The sequence below is a fragment of the Melozone crissalis genome, unplaced genomic scaffold, assembly GCF_028551555.1.
Source record: "Melozone crissalis strain CALT ecotype California unplaced genomic scaffold, PUWL_Pcris_2 ptg000027l_1, whole genome shotgun sequence".
NCBI lineage: Eukaryota > Metazoa > Chordata > Aves > Passeriformes > Passerellidae > Melozone > Melozone crissalis.
The window spans coordinates 30291461-30310692 of record NW_026535805.1 but is presented as its reverse complement, the minus strand read 5'-3'; the positions used below and the strand labels follow the sequence as shown (position 1 = coordinate 30310692).

At 39.9% G+C, this 19232-nt stretch overlaps 1 protein-coding gene across 3 annotated transcripts in view; it reads left to right on the top strand.

Moving 5' to 3' along the window:
* Nucleotides 1-426: 426 nt before the first annotated feature.
* Nucleotides 427-19232, top strand: part of LOC128938944 (SAM and SH3 domain-containing protein 1-like) — a 521617-nt gene continuing 502811 nt past the window's right edge. For all 3 annotated transcript variants that reach the window (XM_054279600.1, XM_054279603.1, XM_054279599.1), the window contains exon 1: nucleotides 427-1706. In XM_054279600.1, the coding sequence (XP_054135575.1) occupies nucleotides 1251-1706 (456 nt within the window). In that variant the 5' untranslated portion in view covers nucleotides 427-1250. The remainder of the gene's footprint in view (nucleotides 1707-19232) is intronic.

The window sequence follows — 19232 nt, the reverse complement described above, 5'->3', positions numbered from 1 at the left end:
GGCAGCCGGCAGGGAAAGTTGGAAAGGCCTGGGGGAGAGCCGGGGCAGGGGGCTGGCAGCGGGGCGGCGGGCGCGGAGGAGGAGCGGGGAGAAGCCGCACCGGGAGGAGCCGGAGGAGATCTGCGGGCGGCGCATCAGCCGCCTCCAGGGTAGAGGAGAGGGAGGACCCGGGCGGGGAGCACCGCTCCGGGTACCGGTGGTGGGGAAGGGAGAGATCCAGCGGCATCCGGGGAAGGCGGGGGCAGCGCCGGTGACCTGCCGCAGATCGGCTCATCCGCCGCCGCCGCCGGAGGATGCACGGAGCGCCGGCCGCCCGCACGGCCCCGCCGCCGCCGCCTCCTGCCCAGGGCGGCTGCGGACAGCGGCGGAGGCGCCAGCAGAGATAGGGGAAAGAACGCGGGGAAAGTTGTGCGGGTCGGGCGTAGGGCTGCGTGCCCCGCTGGGGCAGGAGGGCACCGCCGGCATCAGCGCGGAGAAAGTGGAGCTGGAAAGCAGTTTCTGGTCTCGCTGCCAGCGAAGCGCATTTAACCAGCATTACGGGGATGAAGGGAAACTGGGAAAGTAACTCGGAAAAGTGAGTGGGATTTTTTTTTTTTTCCTTCCCTCTGTTTTGCTCCTAATCCGAAAAGAGCCGTTTAAAAGGAAAGCAAAAGCCGCCGTGTGCGCCCGCTGCTGGGAGAGGCGCGGGAGAGGAGCGCACTGCACACCGGCACCCCTGCCCACGCTGGGCGAGGGTGCGGGATCCTCTCCCCCGACACCATCGTGTACCAAAGCAGCTACTTATAGTAAACAGATTCATCATACGACAGAGCGCAGGAAGGTGAGACAGAAGCAGAAACAGAAACTAACACTGAAAGGAAGAAAGAAAAAAAAAGACAGCGACTGCGAATTACTTCCAGAGAAAGTGGGTGGATGTTGTGCAGCAGCGACCTGGGAGTTTAGGGGATGCACCCTTATATTTTGCTTCTCTCCAGTCCGAGCCTCCCTTCTCCGGTGGCAGAAAGCGGCTGTACTCGGTACAAGAGGAGGAATAAGCAGGAGGGGTTCGGTCAGCAGTGCTTGCGGTGCCCCTACTGATCTGCTTTAAGGATTTTTTTTTCCTTTTCCTGGTGGATGTTTTCTTGACCTTGATTTTGAGACCTTTTACTTGCATCGCAGTTTTTGTGGCTTTATGTCCTTTGGCGAAAAGTGGAAAGGGGAAGGCTGGCTTCAGTGCTGAAAGTTGCAATCGTTATTATTTTGGAGCCAGCATGTGCACCAACATAGTCTACGAGTGGCTGAAGACCCTGCAGCTCCCCCAGTACGCGGAGTCCTTCGTCGATAATGGCTACGACGACCTGGAGGTCTGCAAGCAGATCGGCGACCCGGACCTGGATGCCATCGGCGTGGCCGTGCCCCACCACCGCCGCCGGATCCACGAAGCCGTGCGGCGGCTGAAGGAGGCGGACGAGAGGGCGGCGGGGCTCTACTTCACCCTGGAGCCGCCGCCGCCGCCGCCCGCCCCCACCGGGCGCTGTCCCCGCCGGGCGGGGGGGCCCGAGGAGCCGCGGCGGGGGGCGGCCCCCAGGGCCCGGCCCGGCGGGCGGCGGGGGGCGGCGGGCGGCGCGGGGCTGGTCGCGTACCCCAGGCTGAAGCTGAAGATCATGATCCGGGACAAGCTCGTCCGCGACGGCATCAACCTGAGTAAGCCGCCCTACTCCAACAAGGTAAGGGGGTCCCCGCCGGCCGCCCCCCCAGCGGGAGCCGTGGCTGTCGGGAGTAGCGGGGCGGCTGGGCTGGAGATGGGGGTCCAGCAGGGCCCGGTCCCGCCTCTGCCATGCGCCCGTGCTAAGTTTCTCCAGTTGTGCCACTGGTGTTTTGGAGGGGATTTGGTAAGGATTGAGCACCAGCAAGGTGCGAAGAGTAGTGGGGCTAACAAAGGTCAGATCCACCGTCACGTTCTGGCACTGGTGGTATGGTGTGGTGCTGTGTTTAGGTTTTGCCTCCCTTTCTGTTCATTAACTGTTCCTATTAGTCTGGTTTAGTTTGAGGTGAGAAAGTGGAAATTGACAGGATGGTCTTAATGGTTTGGGCGTTTCTTTGTCTTTTCTGAGAAACTTTTCCATTGTGTTCAAGAGGGATGTCTTCTCTCATCTTTTGCTAGTGGTCCTGTTTTAGTCAGTTTCTGTTGGTGAAATGGCTAGCGAAATAAATGATCATCTGGCTGGAGGAGGAACTCCAGCAGCTGAATCCAACTGTTGCCTGGATTTATTTGCTGGAATATGGTAGTGACTGGTGAATGTCAAAACTACTCATCAGGCTCCAGCACAGGTCAGCCAGTCTCCAGGATGCAGTCTGCTGAAAGGCCAGAAAAGGGTACATCTCAGTAGAGTCCATTCCAGGCTGATGAAGCCTCAATGTTTACCTAATTCTTATCTTTTGAAAAGGTGTAATGCAAGATTCATCAGTTTTGGAAGTTTGAAATTGTTTTGTCTGAAATTTTTGGTAGATTTCCTGCTGAAAATGTAATAAGCAGAATAAGTAAAACAACAGAATAAAATTAATAATACTGTAGAGAAGAAAATTATTTGTGAAAGAAACAAAGGTATTATAATGTATGGGGGTTTAAGAGTTCAGGATGAAGTGCTTCAGAGTAGTTTGATGACCCAAGTTGCCTATATTTTCTTCAATGATTTGAAGTGTCATTTTTCAGAAAGACTGAGCAGTTGATGTTGACCTTCAACTTGTGGGTACTTTGTCTCTCTGAAATGCTTATGAATGTATGGAGGCAAGTTGATGGGGAGGGCTGCGAGTCTGGGGTTACAGAAATCTGAGGAATTAAAATTTAGAATGTGTTATCTGCTGTCATGGACATGGCTGTGAGGATAATGGGTAAAATTCAATTTGGATAACATTGTGAAGGTGCAGATAATAAAACTACAAATTTCAGTATTTCCAATTTTTTAACATCTTGGTGACAGAGGCCCATAGTCTCTTCTCAAGTACAGCACAGTTGTCTGGTTTGGGATGTTTATTTGTTCCCTTTTTCTGAGCTTCTGGCTGAGGATATGGTAAAAGACATTATGTTAGATTTAACACTCATGAACATAAGTACATCATCTTCCAAAAGTTACTGTGTCATTTTGCAGAGATTCTTTTCCCTCCAGGGTTTGGAGTAACACATCATTAGATTGAAATTACCATTACACATTTGATATAAAAGAAATTCCATGGAAGTTATGGCTTGTCAGTGTAGCTGCACCACATTACCACCTCCACAGCTGTGTTTCACTTCTTCCATTTGACTTTGTGTGTGTTCTTAGTCAACAGTTCAGTCTTTCCAAGTGGATCATCTGCCTTCTCTCTGTGGTATTTTAAAGTTGTGTAGAAGTGGCTCTTTGGGACAAGGTTTGGTGGCAGACTTGGCAGTGCAGGGTAAGGGTGGACTCAGTGGTCTTACCGGTCTTTTCCAATTTAAATGATTCTTTGATACTTTTCCACAGGAATTGTAAAATTTGTAAGATGCCAGCATATGACATCAAGGCGGTTCAAATCCTTGGCATTGATTTCTTCTTTAGCTCACTTTATTTTAATTTGATGAGTCTGATAACAATGTGGATTAACTGTCAGGACAAGCTTGACTTACACAGAAAACATCACTTAACTTTAATTTTTTAAAATCTAAATGTCATATTTTGAAATACAAAGAGAAACAAAGTTTATTTTCCTAGTTTGTTTTTTTTTCAGGCTGAGGTGTCAATGTATTTATTTTGGATAATAAATGCATATAACATTTTTTACAGTAATAGAAAAATCTTTTCTCTGTGTGAATCACTTCACATTGTAGCACGTTGTAAGAAAGCATAAAGCTGGCAAGATTTGAATGTGTGTTGCTCAACATGCATTATTCTGAATGCCACCCACTGTAGCAATCTATCTCCAAAATGGCTTAAAGTAAATAGCAGAAGATCACGTCACTGTACATTATTCATTGGATGTTGTTTAGAGCAAGAAAGATGAAATACTGTATTTTTGCATTTGGGAAAGAGCCATATTATAGCAGTGTCTTAAAAAAACCCCAACAAAACCTAAAAAGGCCAACAAAGCCGAACTTTAGAAAATTGTGTGTATAATTTAAGCATTAGAGTTTTATATAGAACATACAGCATATGTAGAATATACAGGCTTCTGCATGTCAAGAGAAATTGAATGTATTTTCTGCAGCACACAGGACTGAAGAATCAACTTGAAGTTAATGTCATGGTTTTTTTGTATACATTTACTAGTCATCCTTGTCATGTGGACATTCTGGAGTGAGGCACTAGACCACTATTTGACAACTATTTGCATTTCTGGTTGTGCTGAGCTGCATACTAGTTTTCCACTTCCATGGCTTACATGGAGAATGCCATCTTTTCTTCTTAATATCTATGCATAGAACTTAGTGTCTCTGAAAGGAGGACCCTGCTGGTGTGTATATGTGTGTACATGTACATATGTATATGCATTTGTTTCCTGAGGAGTACTTCTTGGACTCAGTTAAGAAGTTCTCAAGCAAGATTTGGTGGTTTATTTTAAAACATACCTGAGAACTCGAAGTGTTGGTCCTCTGGCTTCTTCAGAGTCTTTTGCTAGCTGGCTGGGCTGTAAACATGTCAAAAGATCAAAAATTAATATTGTATGTAGCTGTGGAGATGTTAAAATCATCCTTTTGCTGTCTTTCCTTTTTGCTGTAGTTTCAGATGAAAGATGGAACAACAGAGTTGGCAAAATAGAAATCTATTGCTATGGTAAAATTTAGTTTAACTTAGTTTGATTTCAGTCAGCAGAAATGGCTAACAGCTACTTTGCAGAGCTTAATATAAATCCCTTAAAATTGGAATTGAAGCCATGTGTGTGGGTGACTTCAGACAGAGAGAATTATCATAAGCCATCTTGATTATTTCCATGGAGAATTTGTATGAGGCCTCACCTCCTTATATTGTATCCTATGTATATTTCAGGTAAACCAAGGAACATAACTGTAACTGAGGAAAGCTGCAAAGGAGTCAGATTTTGTTCCATGTTTGTAATGCTCCATAGTACTCAAAGCTTTATGTTTTAGTTTTTTCACAAAGCTTGCTATAGCTGGCTGGTAGCCTTAGGAGTCTCCCATGTCTAAGAAACTTCTGGAGGTGATGGGATTCAATGCCCTTCAAAAAAGAACCCATGACCAAGTGAAACTTTTTGTCATCTTGAAACATCTAGCTGCTCAAAAAAATTATCTTTGATGGTTATAATTCTGTCTTTAATTAGAAAGTTAATTATGCACAATGTAGAAAGACTTTTAACAGTCTTTTACCCCTGGAAGTTTTGGGAAATGAATTGATGGCAGAAGGAAACCAAAATGAGCATACCCCCTGCATTACAGTGAAGGTGAATGTAGGAAAACACAGCACTGATCTGAACCAAGGGGATCTGAAAAGTATAGCCATCAACTTCACACAAAAACACTTTTTTCTTTGGTAGGCTTATTCCAAAATGGATAATGTCCATGCTGGGTTTGCGAAGAAGTCACTAAATGTCACTGTGGAAGAGAGAGCAGAGGAGCATTCAATTCTGTCAATAAAAAGACAAGTAGGATACCTTGTTGTGGAACATGCCAAGAGAAATTTACTACTCTATTTATCTTGAATGTAGATTAAGTGACATTTAATAGTTTACTGTAATTTCATTATTATTTCTAATTGAAATAAATGGCCTGACCTCTTTCTTGAAGAACTTTGTTCAATTTTTCATCTGCATGGAATTGCAAGTACATTAAAAACATACATGCATTAAATCTCCCACACCAATTAAGATTATTTGCTTAGCCTCAGTAAAGTTATAGTCATGGAGATTTCCGTATTTATTAGAGAGAATAAAACTGTAATATGACATATGTACATGTATGTGACCTCATTGTCACTCACTGTGCTCTTCATGATTATGCTTGGAAAACAAACACTAAAAATTCAGATGCATGAGATCATAATCTCAAGAGTTCAAGCAGATGTAGAAAAGTAAAATGTCAGATCCAAATGAGTATCTGCTTAAACACCCAAACACGTTCTTTTTAAGTTATGTGCTGATAATATAGCACAGATTTGTGGTTCTGATTAAGACTTTGTTTAATCCTTGCCACTACAAAATGAGGAATATTTCACAAAAGTTAAGTTTCAAGAGGTAAAGAAGCCAGCAATTCTACTTTGAAATACACTGTTCAAGCTGGGGCTGGGATAATGTAATCAGTACTTTAGATATCTACAGAAGTGAATTCAGCAAATTAAAAATATTGTGCTTTGAAGAAATGACAACACTCACCTGTACTGGAATTAAACATGAACCTTTTTCTAAAGACCTGGCTGCTTTAGAATAACTGCATCAACTCTGATTAGCAGAGCGTTCTCAAATATGCCTTGGGGAAAGCTGCCTATTGACAGAAGTACTAGTGCATTAAGTAGTAACAATATTTTCATGGCAATAAATTAGCAAAGCTACAGGCAATGTTCATGAAGTGAAAAGGCATATTATATAAGATACCATGGAATTTGCCTTTGACTTCACAACTCTGTTTTCTTTTAAAGAAAACTTAGCACCTCATATATTTGGCAGCTGTTTCAAAGTCCCGGTTTATTAAACTCACCAAACACAAACTGGAAAAGATCTTCCAATCAGCCCATCAAAGCAAAATGTTGCAGAATGTGAACAATACAGTGCTATATTGTATTTGCATTTGAATTGTTCCTGAATATTTTAAAGTGTATTCAATCTCCTCTGGAAATGTTGAATGCAAATCTTCATGGATTTCATTTTTTTTCAGTTAAGAGGGATGGAAGATCTCATTAGGGTACATTACAGATGGCATCCTGAGAGAGGATAGTATCGACTCCACAGCTTTCTTTCCCCCTTTCCACAATTGTGTTAAGAGTAATTTCTGAGCTGTGATCGAGGTGTGGCCTGGCAGAGGAGCAGTGTGGGACTGAGCAGCTGCCCTGCAAGGGGAATCCTTCCCACATCCTCCACAAGGCTCTAAGTTTGAAGGAAAAGCTAAACTTAAAGGTTCCTGGCAAAAGAGAAATGCTTAGCCTCTGGCAGTTCCCCCAAAGGACTTGATTCTCTCAGAGCTCTGTAGTGCAAAGCTGAACTGATTTTTCCCACCTACTGTGGGGTTTTGTGTAAATACTGTACCTCAAGAGGGACACCACCTGTGTTGGGACAAAAGTTTGTATACCAGTTTCACTTCCACGCACTGATAGCCTATCTTGTTTTAAGTTTGGTGATCATACATCTTTCTGAAATGTAAATGCATTTTAAGGAAAATATTTATGTTGATAACCCCACCTCCATAGCTTCTGCCTCTGCCATATGTAGGATGATGAAGCCCATATACACAACCACATATGTGGAATACAAAAAAATCCAAGATAATTTCTCACTAAAGAAGTGATCTTGTGAGCCATGTTTCTAGTTTTGCGTATGACCAATATTAAAATCTCAATCATTCCATGATATGGGCAGCTGTGTCCCTGATTTCTGATGTGGAATTGAATAATTTGTTTAAAGTCATGACAGATTTTAGACAGATGAGGCACTGGGACCCACTGCTGCAATGTCTTTGTCCATTGCCTTAGGATTAAGGGTAAACTTCTTTACGTGTAAGTAACAGAAAAGTAATAGCTGGTGGCCTGGCTGCATGGCAATTAGTTATGCTTGTTAATTCTTCACGTTAATTACACCCTGTGTGCATATGTCATTCTGGAGGGTCCCTATCCACTAAGGTGTATAGATCCAAACATAACCTGAAACATGCTAACAGCCATTACAGAGTTTTTGATAAGTGCAGCAGAGAGGTTTGAATTGACAGGAATATTATTATTATAGATTAGGAATAAATTTTACAGGAACTTGCTTACTGGTTTGAGACTCTTCTACAGCAGAAGAGGATGGAATGTGTTAATACTAGAATGTAGGTTCAATGTTTGAATTTCTTGCTTTGTCAGTTTGAATGAGCCCCTCTGCTTGGTGTTTGACAAAGCTATCTGTTCAATCTCTTTGTCTAGGCTAATATGACATCTCATATTGATGTGCTTATCTTGACAAATGTGGTGGCTTGTGCGCCCTGCAGGAATTGTCTTTTATTAAAAGAGCACAGCATGGCTATGTTTAGCTCTGCCACGTTATTTTAGGAATGGCTGTGCAGCAGGAAGGGGAGATTTGGGTGAACCTTCCATGACACTGGCGGTCTGTGAGCCAAGCTGGCCCAAAACTGTCCCCAGTGACTCATCCAGCCTCTTCAGTTTGTTACTGCAGATAGTAAAAAACTTTTCTTATGATTTTGCAAAATAAAAAGAAGTGGCGTGTCACGTGAAACACAAGGAGAAGGGCCTTCAAACAGTATCTCATCTTCATTCTCACAAACTCAGCAGGAATGACAGTGATTCATGCCTCTCATGGGAGCCCTGTTCTTCCAGTTGGTCTCATTCCCAGTGAAGTCAGTGGGGATTTTGCCAGGGATTTCATTTGATGCTGCTTTTTGAGTGAGGTGTTCAAATTTAAATCAGCTAACAAGCATACCCCTACAGGCTCTAATTGTGGTGGTGGACAAGAACAGGGTTACATGAGTTTAGAATGATAAATACAACAGTAGCATGAAAAAAAAATAAATCAGAACTTTTCAAATCTTCAAGTATCACCATTAACAGCTCAAACAATAGTGGGGCAGACTTTTGAACACAGATATTGCAGATCTGTGCTAGAATAGATGTTTGGTAAATATTCTCTGAAATCTTCACCAATGTGTATTGGTTGGAGCTAACACAGTTATTTACAGTTGTCCTCTCAGTAACTTAAAATCAGGGAGAAGTAGCAATAATGTATGGCAAATAAACCTTATAGGCAGGTACAAATGTATGCCTTCTACACATTTGGGTTTTTTCCCAGAATAATTGTGTTGGTTTTGAGGAAACACATCCTGATGCAGGCATGTGGTGTTATCACTGCATATGATGTCAATCTTTTGGGGAAATTAAGTCTGGTTCTGATGTCTGTGCCTCAAAAAATACATGGTAAACTAGGCCTGGTTAAGAAAAGAGCCAAAAGTCTGGGAAAAAACCTTTGCCTTTCAGTCAGGGGCTAAGGAAAGCTTGTAATGTTTTTTTTTTCCCAGAGTTAGTTTAAGTGGCCACTTGGCCATACTTTCACATGCACAGAAGGAAATATTTTTATTAGGAGAAAAAGGCATTGAGAACTTCAGTGGCTGAGTTCTGTAACTAGGCTATTCATGCTGTGAAGAAGGCCAAAAGCCAGTATAAACCAAAAACTTAGTAAGTATATTCCATAGAGGAAATAACAAAACAACCTCCAGACAAAACTAGGAGTGTGTGCCATTTTTGTATCAGTGCCCTTAGTTTGTGAATAGAGAACTTTGCTGGAAGTGGTACCTCTGCCTTTGGCTCCACATTTCCCAGCTCTTCCCAGAGCCTTCTGTGTACCCCAGAGCTACACATTCCCTGATTTCTCCTAAATTATCTCCCCAAAGTCTGTCTCAAGATACACTATCTTCTTCCCTAAAAACAATCTTTTTCCCACCCAAGAATATACATCTTTTGCCTTTGGTCTTCCTAACATTTTTTTCTCCTATTTTGCATTCTGTGTGAGTTTCATTGCATCTCCCTCTCCTGCTGCCCAGTGTCTCAGGCTGCTATTTGGATCCTTCTCTCTCCTCCCTTTTGTTCTAATGAGAAGAGAAACTTTCTCTCCCACTCAGGAGAGCAGAGCAATCACTTCCCTGCCCATTGTGCTCAATGTCCCCAGCTGCCTTCCCACTGACTTACACAGGTGGCTGAACCCAGGTTGTTCTCATAAAATGAAAGCTTTAAACTTTGATGTTAAAAATTTCAATCTTAAAACTGCCATAAGCAGCAGTCATACAAAGTCCCTCCAGCCCGTTTTGTGGCAGAAAGAAGGGATTGATCTAGGAAAAGGAGGATATATAATAGCTTTTGAACTGCTGTGTGGGACTGATCTGGTCTTTTTGAAGCAGGATTCAATATATTCTTGAAAAAATAAGTTATAACCTCAATACAAAATGCCTTCAATACAAACATTTTGAAAGGCTTTTCTTTTTTGCATAATTTTCTAGTTCAAATAGTATGATCATAATAACTGCTTCTAATTGCAGCATCTCTGAATTCTTGTCCCTTTGTTTTTTGTTTGCAAGAATGTTTTTGTGGAGATTTTATTTAAACCTTTTCTACTTATAACTGCTTGCATTGTACTGCATTAAGAATTTTTATACACATGCATCTCTGACCTCTTGTTTACCTCATAGTTAAGGTTCCCCCCTAAATATCCAGTAATTAGTTTAGCAGAGGTTTTTCTGCAGTTAGGGAATGAAAAGTACCAGAATAAAGAATCATCAAGACTACCATAGGTCTTTATGTGCTAGTTCCTAAGATAAAAATTTCAACCTAAATATAAGGGCAAACGGTTATTTCAGCATCTGAGTCTGTATTCTTTCTCACATTACACCAAATGTCAGAAGGGGATCTCATTTTAAAACACTAACTTGTAGAAACTAATGGTGGAAATTGAAATTGCTAACCAAGAAGATTTGTTCCTTTTAACGTATTAACACTTAAAAGAGAAGAAAACACCAAATAACGAAAAGGGACTAAAACAAAGTAATTTTGATTTAACCTGCTGTTTTCATGTGAAGAAAACTTTATTGGACTTTCCTGTGATAACTTCTAAATAAGATTTTGCCAAGAGGATGTTTCAGAGAGAGCATTTTCACATGCACTTAGCATTTGCACAGTGTTAAAAATAATGCTCTGCAGTTTGTGGAGTAGGATGGAGCAAGAGGAAGTTTGACAGGAATACCACTAGTTGGTTTCTGTCCAGCTCTAAAAATTACACACAGTAGGGACATACTTCATAGAGCCAATGATTAGAAGTGATAAAACGTGTATGTGTCATTGCCAGTAATGTCAAAACCAAACAAGCCCCCCAGTTGCTCATTTTATATCTCTTCAAGAAGTAACATTTGTATCCCTAGCAAAGGTTAAGGCAAAATTCTTCAGTATTTCTCAGGCTTGTGGTGTAAAATCTCCTAGTTTGAAGCAATGTTGAAAAATTCTCATTTCAGTAGTGTTTTGGGTCCTGATGCAATAGTTCCCCAGATTTTTTTTTTTCTCTTTGGTAGAAATGCATGCATGTGCCATCAAGTGAAAGGAAGGGAGCTTATTTGCCATCAGGCTGTGATGGGAATCAGCTGAGCAAGACTTGCTCCTAAGTGCTCCCAGGCTGGTGGCCTCAGTGCTCATTTACCTCTACTTTATAAATATGAGTAGAACTGCATAACCTTGAGCTGGTTGGGATATTTTTTCAAGGGAACTTTGCCTGTAATGACTCTTGTCATAGGTAAATTTTATGCATGTCTTTGAAAGCAGGGACTATCATGATAAAATGTGGTTGTAATCTCTTGTGGAGGTTGTTTTATGCTGATAGTGTAGCAAGTATGTACTGGTTTGGGTGTTGTGCTGTTTATAAAACATTGTATCACTGATGAAATTGGGTTACTTTCCTATGAGTCTTCAGTAGCGGGAATTAATTCACCTCTATGAGAAGTTGTGAAGGTTTGAGGTATTTCCCTAAGGAATTGTTTCATCATAGCAATGGAAACACTTAAAAGAAAATTTATATTCTTAACTTATGTATATTAAAAAGAACTGCTTGTGCAACCACTGGATTCATTAAGTCAATTCCTATGGTGTCTATCAGGAAATAAGCTGTTGCTGTATATCCTTCCTCTATTTGTGTGTGGTGGGTTTGGAAGAAGCATGATTTTGTCTGTGTTTTTATAGAACTGGTTTTATAGACCTCTCAGTGGCTGAAATTGATGTAATAGTTAATGTTATTGATCTCATTTTGGAAAATAAGGCAGAATTTCCTTTGTGCTGAGTATATTTCTTCCTACAGGGACAAGGAAATGAGTATCATCTTCTCAATAATAAATAGCAGCTTTGTACTTACAATGAATATGAATTAAATGCAAGGTGAAGGTAGTGAAGGAATTTCAAGGGCTTGTTTTTCTTTTCTTCCCCTTGTATCTCTTGTCATGTTTGCAATGGAAAAGTGTCTTTCTCTAATTTGAATTTGCCATACAACTAGACAAGAACGATGTGATACTTCTACTTAGCCCATTCTATCTTTAAAATCTTCCTTCCTTTTTTGTTATTGTTTTTCCTGATAGTTTGTTCAGTATGAATATATGCTTCATGTACTTGATAGTTTTTCATTTCATAGATGTCTAATTGAAAGTTTGTGTGTGTTATTTCTACCTAAGTGCTAGCTTTTATTTGCCTTCAAATCAATAATGGTACATAAATTCTGCTCTAAAAGTTTAGAGCTGGCATCCCAAAAGTGACTTTCAAAATGACTCTGTTGTTATCACTAGCACCTTGCTGCTTTATTCAGCCCCTCACAGAACTTACGTGCTCCTTGGTAGTTTGTTTGTTTGTTTTTTTTTTTTCTGCTGCTCTTTTTTTTGTCTCCTTCTCTTTTTCATCTGTCTTCCTTTATATTAGTATGTGCTTGCCTTGCTAAGTGTTCCATTTACCAAAAAACCCCCTAATTTTCTCTAGACTCTTTCAGATAAGTATTTGATTAGTAATTATCTACTAGTGGTTATGTTTATCTCATGGACAATAATAAGCTGACAGAGAAATATTTATGGCTTTAATATTACATGGGTTTAGGGGCGCGTATGAATATTTAAAAGCATTACAAAACCCCATAAAACTAGAACCTGAACAGACTACAGAATTGAATTTTTGCCTTGCTGTATTTTCTTGTGGTCTGCTCATTAGTTGCTTGAAGGTGAGACCTACAGAATATGTAATTGTATGATGGTGGATAAATAGCTCTTAGATAGAGGAGGAAATTTCTGCAGTTATCTTTTCTATAGTAGAGTTTTCAAATTAAAAGCATATTTACACTAGATTCTGTTAGGTTTGTAGGCTGTGGCCATTACTTCCATCATGTGAGTTAGTGGAAATTTTGCTATTGATTTTGTTGGGAATGAACTGAGGGTTTTGCCAAGGAGCTACAACTGTGCTTTCAAAGTACTAAATAAAAAATGTTACCACTATGGTTTCTGGTTGAAATCTTGCCTAGATTTAAATGGTTTTTAAAACATATTTTTATTAGCTGCTATTTTCACGAGCTGGTAAAGTCCCTTCTCCTTGGAATGAGCTGCTGAGATTGTGGGTGCCCCTCCCTCCTCTGCCTTTAATGTTGCCAGCCAAATGCTGTTAAATTAATCTGTATCTCTTTTTTTTCTGCATGTTTGCTTCTTTCTCTTTCTTTCTCACTTTCACCCACCCGTCCCCTTCCCTAATGCTCACTCACTCCTTTCCTTTTTCCAGTTTAGAGGCTCTTAAGTTGTAGCCTGTCAAACAGTCTGGTGAAATTCTGGGTGGTTTTCCATTTGTCAGCTGGAAGTTAGGGAATAGAAAATGTCGTCAGTAAGAATGAGATTCTATTTTTTGATACATCAAAAATATTGACAAGTCAAGAAGTGGAGTAAATTGATAATTATGTTATAATTGTCTACTGATGCTATATCTCTTTCAAAAGGATTTTTAACCTGTTTAAGAAGAATAACTCCATATTTGAAGTATTGGTGCCTTACTAGACTTAAACTGCCTGGGAGGAACAAAACTTGAAAAGGTGGTATGAGCTATACTAAAGAAACTGCAAGAAAGCCAGACTGAGGAAAGAAGGGCTTTTGCACTGTGGGTTTGAATCATGCTGTTCTGGAGCTGTATGCCCCAAGGACGAGATCACTCTGACTTTGGTAAAGGAGTGGGATTTGTTTGGTAATGGGTAGATTGGTTTGCTTTTGTCTGGTCAATCCTAAAGGTAGAAATTTTACTGACATTGTTACTAATTTCCTGTTCTTTTTTAATTTAAAAAGTCGTGTTCAGGGGAGTTTTTGGCTGTCTGTCCACGTGCTCCGTTGCTTTTTCTTCAGAATCTATGGTTTCTGCTCTCTTTTCTGATAAATACACACATTTTTTAGACCTGAGCCCATTGCTTGTGCTCATGTAGACCATCAGCCTGAAAAAAAAAAAAAAAAAGGTCTGAAAGGGTATGCTAATAACACCCTGAGGATATTTTCTTTCTGTATCCCCAAAACTATGTATAAAGAATATTTAAACCTGGCTTTCCAAATACTGTCAGTGTCTTTTAAATACAAGAAAAAAATGGAAAAGAAAAGCATATTTTTTTCAGAGGTTCATGTTTAAATCACAGCTCTGGATGTTGTTTAGACAGCTTGCAGCTGAAGAATGTTTCTTGCAGTTTTATATAAGCTTCTTTTTTCCCCGTGTACAAATAAATGGTAGTGCTGCATGGAAATGTGTATTTCTAAGTACCAGAAAAAGGAGTGGAAATTGTTCAGCCGTTTTCCATGTGTCCCCTTTCAATGTATCTAAGATTTGTCCAAGTGGATGTTGCTTGAGTTGTAAAAATAATTCTGTTTGTGTGACATCAGATCTGCATAAGGAGTTAAATGTCCTTCTACTGTTCAGCTAACTGGTAGCACTAACCTGTAAGTTTTGTGACTGAAATACTTGTCCAATACCTTTGAGCAGAGGTGACACACTGGTAAGTATTTTTTTCCTCAACTGTAAGCTGTATTTTTAAACTGGTGACTGACAAGCAGTTGTATAACTTTTCAAAGGTCACATTACTGGTGATCTTAATCTTGGCTATTAATTGTTTGACAACACTAAGCTGTCTTTGCTGTTACATTTTTTTCCTGAATCTTCCATGCAACAGTTTAACTTGTTACTTCTTGTTGTGTCTGCCGTGGTCATGAAGAATAAAGGATTTTGTCCTTTCTTCTGGTGACAAGCTTTAGCTGCCCAAGGATGTTACTGAGTTCTGCCTAAAGGGATCTAACTAATAAAGATGGTTAATCAAGTCTTCTTTTAGGTTTTACTTGCTAGACCAATTCTTGTTCTTTCAAGTTTGTCCCCTCCCTTGTTGGACTTAAGGGCTCTGGATGTTTAATCCCACTGGGGCCTTGCAGGTGCTGGGCGTAACTCTTTGCAGTTGACAAATTGGTTTGTTTGCCCCTATATGGCTGTTATCCTTTTCTAATGCTGTGATACTGTGGATTCATGCCTTGGATCCACAAGGCCCTGAGACCCTGGGTAACAGAACCAGACGTTTATTTTACATCATTGGTGTATGCAATGCTTTGTGGTCAGTTGTGCTTTCTTGCTGCTGTCCCTGATGAATAACATTCTTGTATGTGGAGGGATTGAATGTAAGAAAATAAAGATAGTGCAGAAGGTAGTCTCACACCTGAGGAGTTGCAGCTGTACTAATCACCAAAGATTAGGAGCAGGCCTGCCCTTAACAGGCCACAGCTGTGTCCAATAAGAAGAGGAGTGCTACAAAAGAGTGGATTAGCTGGCCAAAGAGGGAGTTGTAATTTGTTGGTTGTGCTGTGAAGAAGAAGTTAGTGCTGTGAGGAGATGTCCATGAGAAATCACCAAGAAGGTATGGGAGCTTTTGCAATATGATGACAACACCTGTATATTTTCCAGGCTCTCCCTCCAGTGTAAGCCATTTGGAAGTCTAAACCTGTTGTTCTATACACTAATGCTCTATCCAATTGCATATGGCCTACTGATATAAAAAATTGTTTCTCTACCCAAATCAGTACTAAAACCAGTGATTGTTGCTGTAATGAGGATAGCCCCCTGCAACACTTATCTTGATCTCTCTTGAAGTTTTTGTTTGTAAAAATACATTTTCCCTATATTTTGTACTCATTTGGTACTTTGATTTATAATGTGCTTCTCTAGTTTACTAATCCAAATGTCTAGTGAAACAACTTCAGAAAATATAATGAAGTTAGGATTTTTGTCATCCACTTCCTTTTTTTGTGGCAATTTATTGTCTGGTATACCAAGAAGTTAGGTTGAGTTGGCGTAATTGATTCTAGACAAGTTTGGGTTGACTATTAAACATCCTGTCACTTTTTGATTAATGTAACAGAAGCATTTTTATGTGGGATGATTAATAAGTATTCTCTGTACAGCATAAAAATCTTGTTCCAACAAAACGTATTTGTTTCAACCTTCTGTTATCTTCCTTTATCCAAAAAGTCACTGCTCTTGGTCACTTGTACCTCCAGTTTTGGGCAAGGGTGGCATGTTTTCTTGCTGAGCAGCAGCCTGTCTCCTTGCATGCAGTCTCAATTTCCCCCCATGCTGTGATAATAAATCCAGCCTTGTAGGTGAGTGTCTCTGCACAGCTGTTAACCCCTACATGGACGGCAGCATCTGACAGACAGAGCCACCTGTGTGTACTCTGTGTTTCAGCTCCTGCTGGTTTTCTGGCGGGTAGAGAAAACTAAGGTAACTTTGTTCTCTACTTTAAACCCTTTGTGCCTGAGCAGGATTTGCCTGTAGGTGCCATGGGAATGTGTGTGTGCAAAAGGAGAGTCTGCAAAGGATTTGTCCACAGTATCATGAAACATTGCACAGTAATTTAACCATGGGAAAGGATGTGCTACCGAGAGGAATTGAGTTCATGGAAAAGCCCTGGACAGTTCAAATGCACAAGCAAGAGAAAAAAAAGCCAAAAATGTCAGTCTTGTGTTTCCTCAAGCCTTAGCAATGGAAGGGATAAATGAGAAAAATCTCTGTGTTTGCATCTCTGTAGTGCTGTATATCTTAGTCCCTACTTGTATAATCAGCAGTTCTTCTGTTTAATGCAGTGGGAGCCCATGCAGTGTGTTTGAATGTTGTCTGCATTATCCTCCTAATGGACTGAATGTGTTTTGATTCACAAATGCTGATCTTAATGAGAAAGGGGCAAGCTGCAGCATACTGGAGATTTTAATTTTTTGTGCTTAATTGCTGAGCCACACATTCCTCTACTTATGTGAACTTGGGTGTTTTCAACAGTTTAAATAATAAACATTCTTAAATAATACTGATGTTACCCACTTTCACCACACAATTCCTGAAAACAAACAGTTCAATACATTGCTTTTAGGGGAAACATTTTGCAGTTGCTCCTAGTCTGGAGCTTTGCAGAAATTAGAAAATTACTTAGAGAAAGTTATAAATCTGTGTAAAAGGGCTTTTAGATTAAAGAGTACTTTTTCAACCATGACTGTGGCTCGTAATAGGATGTTATGGAATAGAATGCAAAATCGCATCCTGTAGAAATTACTGTGTTGAAGTTGGGAAATGAAGGGGTGAGTGGGGAGGGAAGGAAAAGAAAGGATGAGGAGAGAAAAGGAAAAGAAAAGACAAAGTGCAGTTTTTACCTTTTTCGCTTCAAATTGTGTCCCTGGAGGTTTTGCAGGAAGGATCTGCAAATTGTCTCTTACTGGATTTTTTTTTGCAGTGTCATTAGCTGAGGAAAACCCTCACCAGAATAAAAACCAATTTTTATGCATGCTAAAATACACTTCAGTGACCAGTTGAAGCAGACAATGACATCAGTATGTAGATGTGGAGGAATGTTTCTGGCATTGCAACTGGTTTATTCCTATCCGTCATCCTAAGAGAAGCTCTGTAAGATCCTCAAAAGTGCTATTTCTGTTTTTTTTTAAATAGAGGCTGTCTTCTAATTTTCAGCCTACATTTATTGTGGACTTGCATTTCATATTTTAAAAAATATGAATGACCTCTTTAAGTAGGTTATTGTGTAACAATAGAACAACTCAGACTCAGCGCCCTGTGCATTTTCTCCAATATGGGTGTATCTCCTTGCATGAAGAGATTAATTGTAACAGCAGTCCCCATTTGAGGGATAACACAGACTCACAGCACAGTAAGACCAGGTCTATCTTTTCAATGCCTTTTTTTCTGATAGCTGAAACAAGGAAAGCTCTCCTGGTCTCTCTTTGTTCAAGTAGCCCACAACCATAAATATTCTGATATCTGTTTCTTGCTAACCTCACTTAAGTTTGAATGCGGGTTTGTTTCAGAAGTTTCAACCTGGTAATGTCTAGCTAGGATACATTTTCATATCTCTAGAAACATTAAAGTCTTTTCCTGTTATGACTTATTTAATTTTCCTGATTTCCTTTCCACCTCCCCTAAAAAAAGCAGACATTTCTAGAAGCAAATTTTCTTTTTATTACTGAGGAAATGCAGTAGATTGGTCAGGTTGTGTAAGCATTTTCTTTTTTGTTTCCTGGGTTTTGTCTTGTTTTGTTTTCTCTTTTTAAAATGATATGCAGTGTTTTACTACTTTGTGGAATATTCTTGGACACTGCTGTAGGTGGTAAGTTATCCCAGGTGTTACTTCAAGTTGTGTCTTGAAGTTTAATTACAGGTCCAAACCGTGTGTATACCACTGCTGACCTTTTCAGTTTTTGCTTCTCACACTTAGAACAGGTTGTTTTTTTTTCAGTCGATGAGTTTGGTAGCCACATGTATTATATAAACAAGCAGGGGTGCCAAATCTGATCCTTGACATTTTTAATTTTTTATTTACATATCTCAAACCAACTGCTACTATCCCTGCCCCTACTGCTTTCTTAGATAAAGTAAGTGTTTTTAAAGTCAATTTTGCAGGGCTGCAATTCTTGGCAACAAAATAATTTTGACCACTGGTAAGGGAATTTATGGATTTCAATTATAGTTTGTAGTATATCATAATTCTAGTTTTATACCCTGTGCAGTTCAGTGTTTTGGATTTTTAATGGGTATGGAGCAGTAATCATAAAAGTGATTCAAAATGCACCCAGTAATTACAGAGATTTGCTGTTGCTTTTGCATTAAAATGATTATGATTTACAATCAACGAAATTGCAGTCTGTGGTTTTACTTCAGATACTCATGCTATTACACTGCTTATTAGTTATGGTCAGTGATTTAGAGCTTAAGAGCTACACATTAGAAAGCTGTAAAATTAGTTATTCTTTAATAGATTATAACAGTAAATTTAAAAAAAGACTTCATATTCGTTATAATCTTGTATATTAAAGAGTACACATGTAGCCCTTTGTATCTCCTTTTGTTGCTAGAAATTAACTTCAGCCAAAATGACTTAGATGGACTGCAATAGCCAGTCATGTACAAATGCATGTGGGTCCTTTCCTCTTTGTTTCTATTATAGTCTAAGAGTTTAAGTTTAGCTGTCAGCCTCCTTTCTGTTTGGCATGTAAACTAAGTACTTTTCTTCACCCCTTC